Source organism: Peromyscus eremicus, chromosome 8a (assembly GCF_949786415.1).
Source record: "Peromyscus eremicus chromosome 8a, PerEre_H2_v1, whole genome shotgun sequence".
Taxonomy (NCBI): domain Eukaryota; kingdom Metazoa; phylum Chordata; class Mammalia; order Rodentia; family Cricetidae; genus Peromyscus; species Peromyscus eremicus.
The window spans coordinates 28,334,585-28,354,396 of NC_081423.1; the positions used below are offsets into that span (position 1 = coordinate 28,334,585).

The 19,812-nt window shown below is 42.7% G+C and overlaps 1 protein-coding gene across 2 annotated transcripts in view; it reads left to right on the forward strand.

Annotated features, from left to right (window-relative positions):
- Ebf1 (EBF transcription factor 1) overlaps positions 1 to 19,812 on the forward strand; it is a 389,967-nt gene that overhangs the window by 254,383 nt on the left and 115,772 nt on the right. The window contains exon 8 of one of the 2 annotated variants that reach the window (XM_059270378.1): positions 12,590 to 12,731. In XM_059270378.1, coding sequence (XP_059126361.1) covers positions 12,590 to 12,731 — 142 coding nt within the window. The remainder of the gene's footprint in view (positions 1 to 12,589; positions 12,732 to 19,812) is intronic. The other variant, XM_059270379.1, reaches the window with a different exon arrangement.

A 19,812-nucleotide genomic window follows, 5' to 3' on the forward strand; every position in this document is an offset into this window, starting at 1 on the left:
CTCTCCACCAATGGCAGTTTGGACTCTCTTAAGAAATCACACTGAGGTTCCCAAATCTTAGGACCTGGGGGCTGGTGGTGGTGGTGGTGGTGGAGGAGGAGTGTGTGCGCTCACTTCTGACATTGACTGGAAGTTCCTTACAAACAAGGGACATTTCCATCTTTTGTTTTCATAGCACAGAAATTGAGAGTCCGGTTTCATGTACTTTTTTTTTTTTTATGTCCCCATTGTCCATGAGAAAGACTTGAGAAAGCATCTTTTTGGCACGGACAAACCCTGATCCACTCTTTGCATATCAGTAATATTGAAAGGCTAAGTACTGATGGACTCACCCTTCGTGGACTATGAGGGGAGTCTGAGTCTCATCAGCTGTCTGTGCTGTGGCTTCTTCTTTGTCTCTTTGGTATGTTTCCCGTGTCAGGCCCGTCTTCACACAGCCAAGCCAGTGTATGTCTCCTCAGAGGAGCAATCAGGGGCCCATGTAGGTGACTGAGGAGGACATGAGAAAGGTTGTTGATCTCCTGACATGTAAAGACATTCTGTCAAGCAGACTCAGCCTCACAGTGCTGGGCTTCTGGTGTGTAAACAGAGACTTCTTAATTACACAGGTCATGTCAATTAGTGTGACCTGAGTGGTCTCAAAAAATTAATCACTTTCTGAAAAGCTTAGGCAGTGTGGCGTAAGCCTTGAAAAAACCTAGTACAATCCTCTTTTTTTTTCTTTTTTTGAATAATGGATGTTTTCTTTTTGAAATCCCTAGGCTGTGGTTAAGGTAGCATATTTGCTTAAATACAACCGTGGATACAGGCTTCATTTAGTGGCGGTGGGCATGGGGGAAGGGGGAAGGAGAGGGGGGTAAATTGGGGCTAGCAGCAGCCCGTGACACAGGGAGCAATTCAGTGTGACTAAATGAGCCCATTTCTCTCTCTTGACAGTAAAAAGATGCTAATGTTAAGGGACCACGTTCAAGCCATGTCACAGTCTGGTTTTTAACTGACAAGAGCCAGACAATTCAAGGTTAAGATTTAAATCCTTAGCCACCCCTTTCCTTGTTGGGACTGGCAGAGGAGAGCAGCGGAGGAGGAGCAAGAATTGGGCGAAAGTTGTCATCCTAGTAGAAACCATGAGACCTGGAGACTGAAGTAACATGTAAATTTCCAAATTCATCTTCTTCCCTCAGCAAAGTTTTTTGATAGGCTATAACTCTGCATCTGTATCTAAATGCTAGATCTATGACAAGAGTATATATGAATATAGATGTAAGATATATTCTCTCATTCATGCGTGCAAGCGCTCAGGAGTATTTATTAGAGTGCTAGGTGGTGAGTTTATAATGACAGATGCAGAAGACAGAGTCTTTGCTGTAATGAAAGTGATATTTCAGTTGGGGGTTATTTTAGGGCAAGAGTAGCTGCTGTAACACATAGGCCAAATAATACCTGATAGTTCACATATAGAGCAAAGAATATCTAATGGCCCATATATAAGAGGTACATGCTGGTTATTCCTGCCTTGAAGAATAGATTTTTTTTTTCCTGGAAATAATCTGGGAACCTGGCAGCTCTTGATTTTATGCCTTCCCAATTACGAAGAGTCTTACTGTATTCATGGAGCAGAAGAAAGGTGAAGGGTACATCAAGATAAGTTCATCACGCCTTCAAATTCTTAGCTTAGAAATAATCCTTGTTAAACCTGCTCACTTCCTATTGGCTAGTAGCCAGTCACATGGCCACGACAGCCACAGAGAGGTGTGCCAATGACTAGTGACACAGCCCAGGAAGGAGAGAAAGGGAATGTATAAGGAATGAGTTTCCACTAGCTGTCACAATGAAGATGTGTAAAGATTAAAAGTCATAAGTAATTAGAAATGGTGGTTATTGCCATAAAGAAAATGAATCAGGAAAATGAATTATGAAAGAGAGAGGGAGAGGGGGAGGGGGAGGGAGAGGGGGAGGGAGAGGGGGAGGGGGAGGAAGAGGGGGAGTGGGAGGGGGAGGAAGAGGGGGAGGGGGAGGGGGAGGAAGAGGGGGAGGGGGAGGGGGAGGAAGAGGGGGAGGGGGAGGAAGAGGGGGAGTGGGAGGGGGAGGAAGAGGGGGAGTGGGAGGGGGAGGAAGAGGGGAAGGGGGAGGGGGAGGGGGAGGAAGAGGGAGGGAGAGAGGGAGGGAGAGGGGGAGGGAGAGGGGGAGGGAGAGAGGGAGAGAGGGAGGGAGAGAGAACCAAAAACAGTGGAGTTGAAGATGGCATCCTACCTTGAAGTATCTGATTGGAGATGGTGGTGTTTAAGCTCAGAGCTTAATCTCAGAAAGCAAGTCCTTTACATCCATGGATTCTCCTTCTGCAGATTCAACTACCTGCAGACGGAAAATATTTGAACAACCCTGTACCTGTGCTGAATATGTATAAAATATTTTTGGTCATTGTTCTCCAAGTACTTATGACATATTATTTATAATATTCAATATTCTAAGTAGAGATTGTCTAAACTATAAGGGATATATATGTATATATATATGCTAATATAAAATAATATCATTTTAAAGATTTCAACATTCTTGTGTGTGTATATGGGGGGTGCTAGAGCCAACTCTTTTTTTCATTTTTTTTTATTAAGAACTTTTCTATTCACTTTACATACCAACCACAGATCCCCCCCTCTTTCCTCTTCCCAACCCCCAGTCTTCCCCCCCAACTCAACCCCCATGCCCACATTTTCCAAATCAAGGTCTCCCATGGGGAGTCAGCAAGCCTGGCACACTCAGCTGAGGCAGGCCCAAGGCTGCACCAAGGCTGTGCAAGGTGTCACACCCTAGGCACTGGGCTCCAAAAAGCCTGCCCATGCACCAGCGACAGATCCCGATCCCCCTGCCTGGGGGCCCACCCCAAACAGTTCAAGCTAAACAACTGTCTCCTGTAACCAGAGGGCCTAGTCTGGTCTTGTGGGATCTCCACAGCTATTGGTCCACAGTTCATGGGTTTCCACTAGTGTGGCTGGTCATCTCTGCAAGTTTTCCCACCATGATCTCGATGTCCCCTGCCCACAGAATTCCTCCTCTCTCTCATTGGTTGGATTCCCAGAGTAGAGCCAACTCTTTAGCAAGATACCAAGTTACATCAGTCTTGGAAAAACCAACAAGGGCCCTGAGTAGAGAAAACTGCAAGAACAAACTCATTTTATCATGTCTAAACATTCTTCCTTTACTTAGTCATTTGGATAGAGGATAAAAGAAATCATTAGGTTATTTATCCCAAATGTCTAACAAAAGTGTTTTTCTTCTCTAAATGGATGACATAGGTTAGGACATGAAAGGGCAAGTTTTTAAAGGGAATCATAAAAAAATTGGAGAATTTTGTTATTTATGTTAAAAAACCATGGTCTCTCCAAATCAATATATTATATGCTGCAATTATAGCATTCTTAAAATATATGCCCAGACTCAGTGGTGAAACAGCATGCTTTAAAGGCACTTAAGGAAGGAAGCATTCTCTCCTCTTTTTCCTCCCCACCTCCACTCTCTCTCCCTCAGATGTACTTATACTGCTTTGACAAACAACACATCTTACAATTAAATTCTTTCCCAACAGAATGCTGGGAGCCTGAGCTGCCTTCACCCTCTTATGCAGAATAATTTCAAGATGCGCCCTGCTGATTAATTATACTGAAAGCAACTCTAATGATAGCTTCAGAAAACAGGATTAATTCATGAAATGTGGTCAGATGTGGGGACTCTTCTGCCTGGTCTATGAAAAACCATCACAGCTCACTGGGCCAATATCTATCTTGACATATGCCTTGTTCTGAGCCTCGGCAGACAGTATGCATCCCTGAGAAGGGGGGATCCTTGGGGTGCCATTTGACGAGAGGTGGATGTGCACTTAGCAGAAGTAGCTCCACATTAAGTAGAGCTGCCTCCAAAAAAAATGTTAAATGCAAGCAAAGGTGGTTGTGAAGTGTTTGGGCTGACCAGTGGCTGCCTGTTGGTGTTCTGGGAATGCTCACAGTTATGGGCACAGAACTCTTCTACTTTCTAACTTGTGATTTAGCAGGCTCTTGCTACACTTTAGCTACTTCTCTGCTGCTCTTGCTCTTGGTCACTTTGCACTGTCTCAGCTCGTTGACCTTCCTCCTCTTCCTGCATTTGTCTTTTCTGAGTGTACAAGAGGCATTCCAGTCTCAGGATCTTGCCACTCACAGTTTGAACTCCCTGGGAAATTCTGCTGCTTCACTGGATAGCTAGATACTCACTGCTCAGACTTCAGACAAAAATGTCACTTCCTCAGCGTGACCTTTGCTAATCACAATCAAAAGCAGTTCCTGTTTGATATGACTTTCTTCTTATTTTTTTTCTCAAATATATTACATTCCATAATTTGTTTTTATTGCTCACCTAGTTGATCCTTTAACCTCTCTCCTTATATTAGGGGTGAAACTCCAAGAAGAACTCAACTAATAGGAACTAAGAATCTGTTAAGAAATTACTCTGCATTTTGTTCACGCCTACTTCTCTAGTATATACAATAATGCCTGACCTACAGCATGCATGGGGTAGACTCATAGCTCATTCCTGTGATTGATGTGTCTGTGGTTACAAACTAGTAAGCGATGGGCTTGGAAATCCATTAGGGACTATCTGAACTTGTATTCCAAACTGTTGACCAGAGTTACCTTTGCTTGTACCTCATTTCTACATGGACATGTTATCTTCAAGTCCCTGGAGAGTGCAGGATCCATCTCTATGTTTACCTCACTTAGTAAGCACAGTACCACTGAATCACCAGAGACACCCTCAGAAGTCATCAGAGGCATCCACACCCACTGCAGAAGGGACCAGGTTGAGCACACATTGACAGCTCAGGAAAGACAGTCGCTGATCTGGTTTCTGAAGGTCTCCATCTTTTTCTGTATAGCATAGGAAGTATCTGCTCTTGTCCTCTTCAGAGAGGAGATAACTTTGCCCTGAGCCTCCAGTGTGGATTTAATTCAGTTAGCCACTCCCTGCCTCCAGCAGTTCCACTCTGTTACATCCTGGAGGTTCACGCGTCCTCCATAATTTTTAATGACTTATTTGGGATCTTTCAACCAGATAGAAACTAGCAATCAGGTACATTTCGGGGAATATCTCATTCCTTATCAGTCAAGGATATTTTAAAGGACAAAGTTAATGAAGACCTAACTGCTGCAGACCATTTTTATGTAAATAATACTTAAGCTGTCATCAGGCACCTCAAAACCCTCCATTTGTACTGGAAGAAACCAGCAGAAACGACAGGGTAGACTCAAGTCAGAACTGTACACTGTTGTGAGTGAGGACTCATTGCAAAGGCAGAGGTTTGTTTCTGGCTCACCTACCTATGCTCTTATTGGTCCTGTGGCTCTGAGGACACTTAAAAATATCCCAGACCTTAGTTTTCCAAGCTGTAAAACCAAGTGTTGCCCCAATTTGCAGTATTGTACCTACTGAGGATTTGTTACTATTTTTTTTTTAATAAGAACCTCTATGATAACATTACTTTTCAATCTAATTGGTATTTTTGGAGGAAGACTCATACTGTCTATTTTAAAATGATTCCAATGTAAAACTGCCACTTCAGAGATGCTCACAGGCATGGCATAGCCAGTATTTCTATATGGTGTTGATATGGCCTCAGAAAAGCAAAGTTACTGAATAGTTGCATGTAGCCTTATTTTGATTATTGTTTTATTTATGATTATGTGTGGGGGTGGGTATGTGTGCATGGGTGCAGGTACCTGTGGAGGCTGGAGGCCGCAGATTTCCTTGGAGCTGCAGTTGTAAGCAGTTGGGGATGCTGAGAAGCAAGCTTGGGTCCTCTGAAAGATCAGTACATGATCTTAACAGCTGAACTCTATCTTCTGCACCAGGGCTGCCTTATTTTGGATGCATTTGGCCTTTGCTGTCTGCAATATTGTTCCCTTTACTATACTTGAGAACTCTTAGTTGGAAGCAACTAGTTTGTTGAGTCTCTTGTGATTCTACTGTTCAACAAACTTGCTCAGAAGTAGTTTGGCAGAGAGGGTATAGAGCCGTGGTTCTCAACCTTCCAGAAAGGCTGCGACACTTTAATACATACAGTTCCTCATGTTGTGGTGACCCCCAACCATAAAATTATTTCATTGGTACTTCATAGCTGTAATGCTGCTACTGTTACAAATTGTAGTGTAAATATCTGATATGCAGAATGTCTGATGTGTGACCCCAAAAGGGTCATGACCCCCAGGTTGAGAACCATTGGTATAGAGTATAGGAAGAGGTTGGATCAGTGCTTTGAAGAATATAGAGACTATTTTGTACAGCAATTTGAGGTTTGCAGAAAAATGACTCCATGGAAGTTCTTATGTGTAACTAGAATGCCTTTCTCTCAGTTTCCCTATAGTATGATACATTTGTTGTAGAGTGCCAATGCCAATTCATCACCATTAACTAAAGCCCATGGTTATAGCAGACTTCTTTTTGTGCTGTATTTCCCAGAGATTAGAACAAGCATAGTAAAGTTGCTATCCAGCAGTACGCTATTATACAAAATAGTTTCACTGCCCTAAACTTGTGTCCTCTACTGATCCATCCCTCCCCTCCCCCAGTCCTGGAAAACACCGATTTTTTTTTTTTTTTTTTTACTGTCTCCATATCTCTGCTTTTTGCAGAGTGTCATTTAGTTGGAATCATACAGTGTATAGCCTCTTTAGATTGGCTTTTCTCCCCCATTTAGTAATATGCATTTAAGATTCCTCCATGCCTTTTTGTGGTTTGACAGCTCATTTCTTTTTATCACTAAATGATATGCCATTGTATGGATTACCAGTTTGTTTATCCATTCACCCTTTGAAGGACATCTTGGTTGCTGATGTCTTATATTTAGTTGAAAATTTTTTGATGTAATTGCAGAGGCACACACAATTGGTATAAGTAGCATTGAGAGATTCTCATATATCCTTTGCCCAGTCTCCTTCAATTTTTTGCAACATTATAGAACAATGTTACAACCAGGACAAGGACCTTGACAGCATCTTCCCATCTTTCTCCAGTTTCTCTGAATGTGCTTATACTCATTTGTGTGGGGGATACTTTTCAGTTCTATAAAATTTAATTGCAAGTGTGTAGGTTTATCTATCTACCACCACAGCCAATGCACTGGGCATCTCCATCACCAAATAATGGCTCCTCTTGTTTTTCACATTCTTTCTGAGTGTCCAAATTACCTTTTTTGGAGGATAATGGTAACATTGGTGTAGGACCCACCTCAATGGTCCCATTTAATGGAATCAAAGCTCTAGCTGGAACTTCCATCATTCCAAAGCACTGGGTATTAGGGATTCAACACATATATTTGGTAATTATAGTGACATTTTTAACTCCTCTTAGAAAAAGCTTCCCCCCATCCCCAGCCCCCAGCCCCCACCCCTGCTCTGCATAATTCTTTAGAGATTAAACCAGCTATGTCAGTGATTTTATACTTTTTCTTCCTGTGTAGTATTCCATGAAATATCGCTCAGTTATGTTTTCATTCTTATGCTTCAAATCACAGTTTTTTTTTTTAAATATCCTGTTATTGAACTGGGGGAGATTGCTTAGCGATTAGAGCATTTGCCTATCAAGGCTGAGGTTGGGAGTTTGGACCTCCAGAAACCCGTGTAAATGTAGGGTAGGCATGGTGGCCCCCTGTCATGCTAGCCACAAAAAGTAGAGACAAGGCAGATCCCCATAGTAAGCTGGTTGGGAAGATAAACTCTCTGCGTGAGATCTGGGTTTGATTAAGAGACCTTGCCTCTCAATTAGTGGAAGAACGAATGATGACTCCCAATATCAACCCTGATCTCCCAGATGCACCCAAATACTCACTACAACAAAAGCGTGTCTGCACACACATGCACACCACACACACTTGTGAAACACAACAAAAGAAATACCTGGCTATTAGGGTCCGTGGATTAATGCAAAAATTCAATGAGTTGAAACCATAGAGAAAGCTGCCATGAACCAAACTGTGCTCAGCATTTTCCTTTTACAGAAGCTTTGAAAACCAAAGTTTGTAATTTTTCAAAATTAATTCACCAGAGTGACTAACTTATTAAGAAGAAAATACTAATTTGCCAAAGATTATTAATTTAAACACTGACAGTGCTTTGATACCCCATGTTTCCTCTGGTTTTAGAAATGCACGGAGATGGGAATTTTCAGTCCTTGTATTGGTCATAGTCTCTTCTTCCGTGCAAGTTGCTACTTCTGTTACTGTGATCTGCCATTGAATTTAGCGGCTTGTCTTTTTTTTTGAAAATCTGCTCATGAGACAGAGGTTATGCCTCATGAATCTTAGATGATATAGTTAGGACACACAAGGTCTCCTGTGTGACAGGGAGCGAAGGACAGCCTGAGAAATGATGGAGAGGGAGAGCTAACCAATCACAAAACTTTCTAGAAGTCCTTCCTGGGAAGAGACGTTGGAAAAATTAGACTAGTAAGATGTCTGATTTGCAAACTGCTTTCTAAGCAGTGAAGTTTCATTTAGTGTCCAGCTTAGAATATAGCAGGCTAAGATGGAGATGTCTTCTAGGAAGGGAAATTATTCAATCGAGGAAGAAGGACAATTCTCTAGCGTTCCCTATTGTGTCCACTTATGTTGTGAGGGCAGACCTGTCAACAGAGATCTGGAGGGCAGAGGGCTTACTCCCTTTGTCCTCTTATTTCAAATGTGGTTCTTCTGGGTCCTTTTCATGAGAATTGGGAGTCATGGTGTCAGGTCTGTCAGCCCAACAGCTTGCTTTGAACGCTTCGTTTGGTGTTACCTGCAAAGGAAGAACGCCCCGTCTCCTGCTACTGGTGTTCACCAAGTGGTCACTGAGGACCAGGCTCGCCACTTGGATGACTTCAGCTGCACAGAATTTGCCTTAACAATCAGAGACTGCTAAAAATGTCATCGGAGTGTCAGGGATTCTGGGATGTAGTATAGGGTAAACTCACCTCCAGCTGATGGCCAAAGTTATTTCAGTGAAGGAAGATAGTTACTTCGTGTGCCATCCTTCCACATTCTAAATAGAGGGGGATGGTAATAACAATCACCTTTGGGGTGTCAAGATCCAGGAAGGAATGCACTGGATCAGTTTCTGAGCTGCTGATAACAAACTAAGAAACTAAAATAGTGTGAATTCTCAAAAAAGCTACAGGTAGCTGCAGACATCCCCCCTCTTTCTCCTTCTCCTTACAGCCTCATACCAAATGCTCTAACTTGGAGGGTGGGGCTCAGAAAACGCCGCAGGACCCCACAGCATAGAACCAACATGCCTGAAGATGCTGTTCTGAAAAGCAATGCCCCTGTACATATTTTATTTAAAAAGTCCACTGATTAAAAATATACAAATGTCCAGCCCTAAACCTGTATTTATTTCTGTAGATTGAACTCAACCTAGAGTTTGTCTTCATGAATAATTTGTTGCAAATGATTTCAGAGCTATTTCAGGGGAGTGCCATCCAGTAGAGCACTCTGGAGGACTTAAAATTCTGTATTTGCCCTGCCTCGTCCGGTGGCCACCGGCACTTGAAATGCGGCTACTTTGACTCAGGAATAAAATGTCATATTTTACCTAGTGTAAATTCCAACAGTCAAACTTTTGGGCAGTGAAATTATAGGAACTGGAGGGACTGGTTCCAACAGACACAGTAAAATTGTAGACCCAACATTCTCATGTTGATGCCCTCTTTTTCTCTGGGCAGTGGGATGAAGGGAGAAATAAAAAGGAAAGGGAGGTTGATTCCAAAAGGAAAAGAATGTTCTATTGTTATTTTGTCCTAAATTCAAGATGTGTTCTATTGACAAAATCTGGACATGATGAGGCCTTGTCAAGCCTGTCTGTCCCCTTAACCTGCCCCTACTTGCCAGCAGCCTACTGATTCTGTGTGGGACCATGGAGGCTCATTGTCCATCTACCATGGGTCTCTTTTCAAAGTTAGCTCAGAAGTACGTCCCATCCCCCACCACCCTTTTCATCTTACAGACGACTTTTAATTGCTAGTGACTCTGTGAGTTAATTTCAGAAAGTACTTTGTTTAAATTCATTCCAATTGTTCCCAAATTGGACTGGGAGAAATTATTTTGGGCTTGGAACATTGTGCATGAGTTTTTGAGGGACATGTCTACCAGTTAGTTGCTAGACTATGGAACACAGGGATCCTTCATTCCCCATTGTCTGGTTCTGGCTGTGCTGACCGTTGAGTGGTCCTGTCGCACAGGCGGCTCTGTGGTCTTTCCTTACAAAGAAAAAAGGAAATGCATATAGTATAGTTTTCTTTCTTAACAGGGTTTGGGGGACGTTTTTGCCCTTTTTATTTAATGTCGGCAATTTCGGTGGCAATATTTTACAGGGAAACCAGATGTTTTAAGTCGTACTGTTTGTAGCGCTGGTGTCTTCCAGGTGTTTGATAGGATGTCATTGCTCTCTTCTCTGAAGACAGACGTCTGGGGTAACCACTTTCCATTTCCTGCCACTGGAAACAGATACTGTTTGGGACTTCCTTTTATAGCTTGTTGAGCTAACGACTCCGGTGACCACTCAGTTGTGGTCTTGTAGTAAATCAACATTTCTTTGAAAGAGCCAGCTCTTATGTAACTTTTGGTGTCACAAAGCCATCCCTGAAAAGTGCCTCAGTTGTCTTAGTGATACTGTCATTGTATGGGATAGTTTCTGAAAATAGAGGAATAGACCGTTTTCTTTCCTGCTCCCCCCCCCCCACTTTCTTCTTCTAAATTAACCCACGATTGATGAGGGACAAACACAGGCTCCAGGCCCTGTCACACCTGGTCAGCTAATGACGAATATACAGAGAGCATGCAGCCAACTGCTGCGTCAATCTCTGGTGTCCCTCTGTGAATGACTTGTTCTAGATGGAATTTTGACAGACTGAAGAGAACACACTGGGTCTTGGGTAGCTTCTGAACTGTCAAGTGTGCATTTTAATACGATACCAAAATCAACCCTGTGAGTCCCGTGTTCATAGTCTGTAGTTTATGGCCACCTCTCAGGAAAAGGAAGTTGGACTTATTTTGCCAGAAAGCTTTTGGATGAAAATGAGGGACAGTAGGATGTTGTACTTTGACATTGAGGGTTGAAAACTGACAGGTCTGGACCAAGGTGCATGCTTTCCCCTATGTTCATCAGGCAATGAAACCACAGCATCGCCCCAAAGAGTCTCACTAACTCATAGAAACCTTAGCTAACTCAGAGAAAAGGCTGCCTCCAAAGCTAAGGGCACAGTACATACCAAGTTTTGTAAAGCCATCCACCTCTTCAGAAGCTAATGCCTCTAAAACTGGAGAACAATTAAATCGAGAGTCTTTCCAAGCAACTGGGGAATTGAGCAAAATAAATCAGAACTCTTCCGATTTTGCTCAGGAGGCTGGCCTCATTATAAGAGCAGATCTATTAGCCTTCTTGCCATTGTCTTTCATTTCTCAAGTGAGGTGATTCTAATTAAATTAATCTGCATGTCAATCTATTGGTGATCAATCAAAGAGCCCGAGGTTCCCCTATGCTGCTGGGTGCTTGTGGCTGACAGGGGCTGATAATGGAGGAAGAAATAAGCCAGCGGGCAAAGTTAATTAGTCAACATAATAGGTGGATTAAACAGGGGCTGTCTGATGGCCGTTTCTTGTGTCGAAGCATGAGTTGGGAGCCAAAGCTGTGATTACAGGCAATTATTATATTTGGTTGTAAGAGGTCACATGAATAAACATATCTCTGTGGGGTTCAGTTTTAATCCCCCTCCCCTTTTTAATATAAGGAGATATGTAGGTCAATCCTGTTCATTGTTTTAGTCGAAGTTCTCAGAGGTGCATGTTTTTCTCAGACCCTTGTTTCCTTGAGTCACCCTTAGATGTGGCCTGGGCATCTAAGTTGGCATTTCATCAGTTCTATGTTTTACTTTTTTCTCTTTGAAACAGATCTAAGACTCTTAATTAGCAAGGATTTTTTGGGGGGGGGGTTGGCATGATGATAAGGGGTCTGAGGGAGGTATGAATATGATTCACCAAACTAACATGGGACAAAAGAGTAAAATGTATAAGAAACTTCAATAAGACCCCTGGGAGAGGAAGACACAAGTAGATCCCAGCTTCTACTCAACCCCTCTCATTTTCATGCCCTATCTTTGTAACCCTGACACAGCAGGGAGGAGATATTTTAAAGAGTTAAAAGACTTCTATTTGCATGATCTACTGTGATATCTACTTCAGTGTCTAAACTGAAGGGTAATTTAGGTGAAACACAGCCACCCTTGTGTAAAAAAAAATATAAAACTGTGCTAATAAAGACCGCCTTGTAAAAATTATGGTTAACAGGGTACCTTTTGCTGCATAACTATAAACTGTGCAATTTTGCTTAAAACGGCATCAAAAGCGTTCCATGCCGAAGACCCACTCATCAATAGCGCCTCTTGTTAGACATGTACAACATAAGCACCAGTTATTATGTGAAATAGCTGTGCAATTTTCTTCAGCTCCCAGCTGTTATTTATTTAACTTGAGTTTATTTCCCACCATGCTTTTATATGAAAATGTTCATTCATTTTCCTCTCCTGTCTCCAGGTCGTGGTGTCTACCACAGTCAACGTGGATGGCCATGTCCTGGCAGTCTCCGATAACATGTTTGTCCACAATAATTCCAAGCATGGGCGGAGGGCTAGGAGGCTTGACCCCTCGGAAGGTACGCCCTCTTATCTGGAACATGGTAGGCGAATCATTTTCATTGGTTGGCATTGCTACTTTTAACTGTGACTTTGCGTGATTTCTTCCTTCCATTCCACCACATTTCCTGTTGTTATAAATTGTAGAGTTTCCGGTTGAACACCACTGATGTGCTTTGCACTTTGACCCTGCAAAGTAAGAAGCTAAGGACTTAAAGGCAGGGGTATATCTTTTAAGCATACTCTTGTTGGTTGCTCGCCTGACTGTCTGTCTATCTTGGAATGCTGGTATCTGTTACTCTCAGCTTGGGAAGAGAGAGAGAGACCTGGACCAAGGAGCTCCCATTTGAGTACAAAATGAGAAAAGGCCATTCCATAGGTGAATAGGGAGAAACATCCAAACCTGACAGTGCATCTGTGTGACTACCTGTTGACTTCATTTGGAGATCTGGTTTAGAGTCCAGGGTAGTTACTCATCCTGCTGCAGTAATCAGGCAAAATGTCCCTCCCATGCCTTTCACTCTCTGGGCCAACAACTCCCTCTTCTTCATCATGTGACACAGCCTGCTGTCCCTGCAGGGGAGACTTTGGCCAGGGAGAAATCACTACCACTGAAGATTGGGGGAAATCAGTGGTTATCTGTGAGACAACTGCAGGAAACAGGCAGAAATGTTTCAGGGGAAGGGCGCGTTACTCAGAGGGAATCTGAATTAGCTTGGGTGTGCACGTAAATAATTCGCTTGAGTGTCTAGGCAATGAATTCCTCTTTCTGTCTACCCAAGAGTCTACCGCATACCAGCTACCAATTGCGCTTTCTCTGATCTCCTCAAATGAAACCCAACCTGCTCCTCTCTCTCTTCCACCCCTCCTTTGCCAGGTCAGCAGGATTCTTCTGAGAACACGGCCATACAAATTATCATCCGATAGCCTGACTTCTACTGTGGCCCACAAGCTATCCATGACATAATTCATAAGGCAGAAAACGCCCTTCTCTGCCAGCATCCCAATTTAATAAACACACCCCTGTCATCATTTTTGCCTGTTTTTTTTCCACCTGTGCTTGAGAAATGCACAAACAGTACATTTTATTAATTGGCCCAATGTCATACTCTTAGAAGGCATTTTCCCCCACACCCAGTTTTATAATCTTTCAAAAGTAAACCATCATCATTCAAAAGCTGAGGCTTTATGTTTCATTAGTGCTGAGATGGATGGATATTACTTTTTTCAGGAGGCCATTTGAAACACCTGCTCATGATTACATCCCTAGCTCCATTTCTGTACTTAAAATTATTCGGATCCTCACTTTGCAGTAATGGTGCCTCCTTAATACCCTTGAAGTCACTGAAGGCATCATATGACTAAAGGTGCTTGGGTGGGAGGGAGCAGGAACACTTGGCAGATCATCAGCACGCACAATTTGGAGACCCTGGGACCAAAGTTGTTGCTTTACCTCTGACTGGTTGGTTGAAATGGGAGCCGGCTGATCTGGAGATGGACTTAACAGAGATCTGCAGCTCATGGTTCAGAGAAAGCTCTAAGCACAGCTCTCCTACCTAGCTCCCACGGCGAACTCCCATGGCGAGCTCCTATTTTTGCCCTTAGGAAGTGAGGAGAAGGTTGGCAGGATGGCTCAGTCAATAAAGCATTTACCCGAGAGAACCTGCTTCCCGACCCTCAGAATCCACATTAAAAAGTCAAGTCTAGTCTGGTAACATGCTTATGATTCCATCTCTGGGAAAGCAGAGATAGGCAGATCTCAGGGACCCACTGAACAGGCAGCCTAGCCCTACTTGGTGAGTTTCAGGCCAACAAACAGAACTTGTCTCAAAAAAACAAGGTGGTGGCACCTGAGAAACTATACCCAAGGTTGTCCTCTGGCCTGCAAACACACACACGCACACACACACACACACACACACACACACAAGCACACACACACACAAGCACACACACACACAAGCACACACACACAAGCACACACACACACCCACACACCAGCCCAGGTAGGAATATGTATACACAAATAAATAGGGGTGAAAATAAAGTTTCAAAGGAAATGGAACAAGCTCTTGCACCATACTATTTAAACTTGCAACAAACACCCCAAAGTAAGCAAAGAAAAAGCCACCAGCTAGCGAAGGATGCCTCCAAAGGGCAGAGGTCAGTGACACTGTTTTGCAAAGTGATGCAGAGAACAAAGTCTTGAAGTAGGCACCAGCCATCCTAAGTTCTGTTCTTCATCTCACTCCGACCTCTGTCTGACCCTGGACAAGTCACTTGAGCCTTTAGGATCCTTGGTTTTCTTCTTGGTAAAATGAAGGTGGTTATCTGTTAGGGATAAAACAATAGGTCTCTGCATTGGGAGGGTGAAGGAGACGTAGATAAGGGAAGTGGGCTGGGTGAAGGCATTGAAGGCTGCCCCGTGCATGCCCTGTTGCCCCGGCACTAACCAGTGTCTCTAAGAGGGAGGCATGGGGCCAGATGTTCCAATTTGACAAGAATTAAAACTATCCTACTTTTGAATTCTTAATAACTAACTAATGTTATCATTTAATAACTAGTAATTAGTATTTAAACACAGAAGGGAGGAGAGAGAGAGAGAAGAAAAGACATGGAGGAAGAGTGTTGCCCATGCTAACCGTTGAGGTCTCTTGATCGGAACACATGCAGGCATCCTCTTAGCTCAAATGCTCCCTTTGTTAGGATAAATATTACTATAACAGCTGGGACATCATAGCATTCCCCAGACAGAAGGAAGACTCTTTCTTCTGCTTTGTTTACCAGTCTACAAAGAACCTTGTTCAAAATGGTAACATTTCACTGCACATCAAGGGTTAGCTATTGCGGGAGAGATCACTATGCCCCATGTCCTTCACACTCATCCAGCCCTTACTTTACTTCTTTCCAGGAGAATGTGAGGGGAGACATGTTCAGAACTTGAGTAATGACGGTGCAGCAATATAGAAATCTGATTTTCTACAAAGTAGCCATAGATAACCACCCACTCATTTAGACACTTCACATGCATGCACAAATATCTTCTCGGCCAATTGAACTCTTGTTGGTGATGTGTGGGAGTGGACCTACATGCTAATTCATGTTGGTTTGGGGGATAATACTTCTATCTTTCCATTGAAAAAATCCTGTTTAGCCAGGCGGTGGTAGCACACGCCTCTAATCCCAGCACTCGGGAGGCAGAGGCAGGCAGATCTCTGTGAGTTCGAGGCCAGCCTGGGCTACAGAGTGAGTTCCAGGACAGGCTCCAAAGCTACACAGAGAAACCCTGTCTCGAAAAACCAAAAAAGAAAAAAAAAATCCTGTTTAAAATGCCTTCTTGAGACTCTTGCCTCCATCCACCCGAGCTCCTGCTTCAGCATTACCTTCCTTCTCACAGCTCGTCTTTACCTCTTCACCTCTTGAGACCTGTAGAGTCTTCATCATTCTGGGCCTTTTCCCACCTCATTTACAGGTAGCCCGCATTATGTTGAGCAACACGACACCTCTCTATTTATATCTTGTTTGTCAGACACTGGGAGGAAAGTCCCTTCTGTGGCTCATCTTTCTACATTTCTAGAAAAAGAAATCATGGTTTACATTCATGCACAGTCTTCCCTGCACGGCCCATGCACTTGGAGCTCCTAGAAAAGAAATCATGGTTTACGTCCATAAACAGTCTTCCCTGCACGGCCCATGCACTTGGAGCTCCTAGAAAAGAAATCATGGTTTACGTCCATAAACAGTCTTCCCTGCATGGCCCATGCACTCGGAGCTCCGTAGGCTCAGATTAATGTCTCTGGATTTCAAATCTGAGGGATGACAAAGGCAGATTTATTTCCTAGAATCTCACATGATCCAAAGAGGCTGGAACTTGGAACACTGTAGCTCATGGTAATCACCCCCTCCCTCCCATTTTTCTCTCCATTCATAAATACTAAGATTTTCTTTGGCTGGATATTTATGGGTACATTTATTGATGCTTCTTCTTTAAGCAATGGCTTTATGGAAGATGTACAGTTGTGGAGGGAGGCAGCATCACATCTAACTGCTCTCAGGATTCTAATTCCCACAAAAGCATGGGTTTGGGACTAAGGGATCTGAATCGTGTCCACCCGTGGTAATGTGAAACATTGGTATATATGTGTGTGCCTCATCTTCCAGTCAAGCCACTCAGGCAAATTTGTGGGGACTGTGTGCAAGAGTGCTCGAAAGGGCTTCAGGAATGCTGTTATTGTCACTGTGGTTCATCCGGGGTTTCAGGTTCTATTTACTCGAATTTAAGGCCAATTGTGGCATCAGTTTCTCTATTTCTTTCCCCCGTGGCAAAATGCTGTGTCCTCACAATGCTAGAGTGCAGAGACCCTGTCAGCTTGCATGCGCTAACACTTTATTATCTAATGATCTAATATGCAACAAGGCAGAGTGCCGGTGCTCATCATCCTGACACAGAATGCCGGGAGAAGTGACTAAATTACTTTATGTACCATTAGCGCTAGCAGCTATGGCGAACTCACCGGCAGCGTTTATGCAAATGTCTGCGAACACACTCTAGTGGCTTTGTCAGGGAGCTGTCTGACAAGCAGTTTAAATGCTCATTTTTAGGATTATATATATATATATATATATATATATATATATATATATATATATATATATATATATAAAATTTGGACATGCATATGTTTTTCCTCCCTTTTTTGTTCCTTTCCTTTTGGAGTCCCTTGGAGGTCTTACAACCCATGTGACAACTGAGAAAAACAGAGCAGATTAGAGGACTCCTATCTGTAGGGTCTTTTCTAGGAATGAGGGCAAGGCTCTGTTCTGGTGGTATTTTTTTACATATAGGGCTTGGGAAAAAAGAAGACAATGTCGACGACAGCCACAAGCCCAGCTCTTAGGAGTTTGTGCAGCCACTATATGTGTTTTTGAGAAAAAAAAAAACCAATGAAGATATTGAGTCTTTCATAAAAGAGCATTTTAGTGGTCATGAGTTACGACCTGAGGTCATACGTTTTTTTGTGGCTCACACAGAGATTAAAAACAAAAACAAAAATAAAACTTACTTTCTAAGAATGGAAAGTGATGAATATTTAGTTTTTGTGGGCATCAGATATGAATGAATGAAATTTCTTTTCAAAGTCGTTACAAAGATATGAAACATGAATGTACCAGGATCCCAAAATAACAGAAATAAACAAAAGTGGGTTTTGGTTAAACTACAAATATTCTGGAAGACTAAAGAATGCTGCCAGGCTCACTGGGCCATGTCCCCAGCTGTAATTACAGCTTCAGAAGGATAGAAGTAGGTCTGTGCCATCACCAGTCAGTTCTGACCTTTTGGTCCCATCTCCCTGGCAATATGGTGTTACTCTGGCTCCTTAGCATATGACCTTCTTAAAGCCTTTTGCTTCAGGCTGGGCAGTTTTTGCTTATGTTGTTCGCCCCAGGGTGTTCAGCCTCACTGAGTTCCTTCCCTCTGCCCAGCTGCATTTAAATTTGTTGTGTACTTGTGGAGAAGGATGATTTGAGGGTAGAGAGTTACCCCAGATAGAGAAAAAAAAAAACAAAACAAAAAACCTTTGTGATAGAGCCCTGGGGCATATAGAAGAATCCACATGCCCTGAAAAGAATTTTGAAAGACCCAGTTGTCTGGCTGGGGAACCAGAGTCTAGTCCTGACTTTGGCTTTGACTAGTTATGTGACTTTGCGTAGGTCCTTTTGCCTATGTGGACTTCAGGTCCATATTTGCCCAAAGGGAGCCTAGTTGGGCCATTTCTAGACTCCTATGATGCTCTGAACTAAAGCCATTGATATGTCAATGAATAAAGTATATAACGTATTGGTAAAGTAGATTTCAAATCATTTACTCATTTTAAATATCTACCAGATGCCACTTCACTATGTATAGTAGCATAAGTAGACATGGCTCTTGTCTTGATGGACTTTATTATATAAATGAGAGAGAAAAGAAATGAAATTGACGACTAAATAATTACAGCAGAGCAGAGGCAGCTAGACAAAGCGATTGTTAGGGGTCAGGGAAACCTTCAAGAATTTCTCATTTATGTGCAAACTTGAGAGACTTTTACAAGAAAAAGAAATAGTATGTGCAAAGATGTTTGGCTCAGATGACTTGGAATGAAGTCTGCCAAGGCTGCAAGGGACTCATGCAGCCCTAAGCTGGCTGGTCAAGCCTTGGCCCTGGGCAATTTTGAGAGTGTATGGAGGGCCAACAGGGCTTTGATGAACTCAGTGTCAATTATGTGGCCTCTTCCTGTCTCATGAAAGCCTGGGGCAAGATAGTTCGGAGTTGCTTATAACTTTGCTCTTTCCTGCTGGGCTTCCGAAGCTCACCAGGGAGTTGGCTGCACCTTGGAGCTGTCTCCCTGATTACTGCTCAATCCATCAGGAGTGGGAGTGTTTGATACTGACAGCCCAGCATTTTTTGAGAGTTCTTTTTTCCAGATGGTTTTTGTTTTGAATTTACTTTCCCCTAAGTTGCATAGAAAGAATTTCCTTCTTGACTTAGTTGTAAAGGTAGAGACCTTCGCCTTTCAAAAGACAGACTGCAGAGTATCTTGCTTACCACTCCCATCCCCCACCCCCCACCAAAGAAGAAACCAAAATCATTGAATCAGTAAAAATGGAGTAAAATGATTGAGAAAAATGTACCTTCTCAAGTCAGTAACTTATACAAAATCACAAGAATAAGTAGAAATGGACCTGGGATTTGATCCTATGTTTCCCTAACCATATGAAACTAAAAAATGAATTTGTTCACTGAGCCCCTTTATTCAAGCACATAGTGCTCCAGATATCCATTGTAAAGACAAGGAAACCAGGGCTAAGAAGAAAAAGACATTTTCCGAGAGCCATATAGCATTGAAGTTGTAGATCTAGGAATCAAATCCACAAAACCATGACTCTGGAATCTTTGCTCTCTGCTGGTACTCTATGCAATTATGTTAAATTAATTTAATCTCCTACTCAATTGCAATTCTTTTATTTTCCTCCATACAGTTTAAAGCATTTGTGCTGGTATCTTAAATTTCCTAAAATTAGCCCAGAGCATGTATTTCTTAAAAGAGGAAGAGAAAGAGAGAGTGTATGTGTGTTCCCATTATA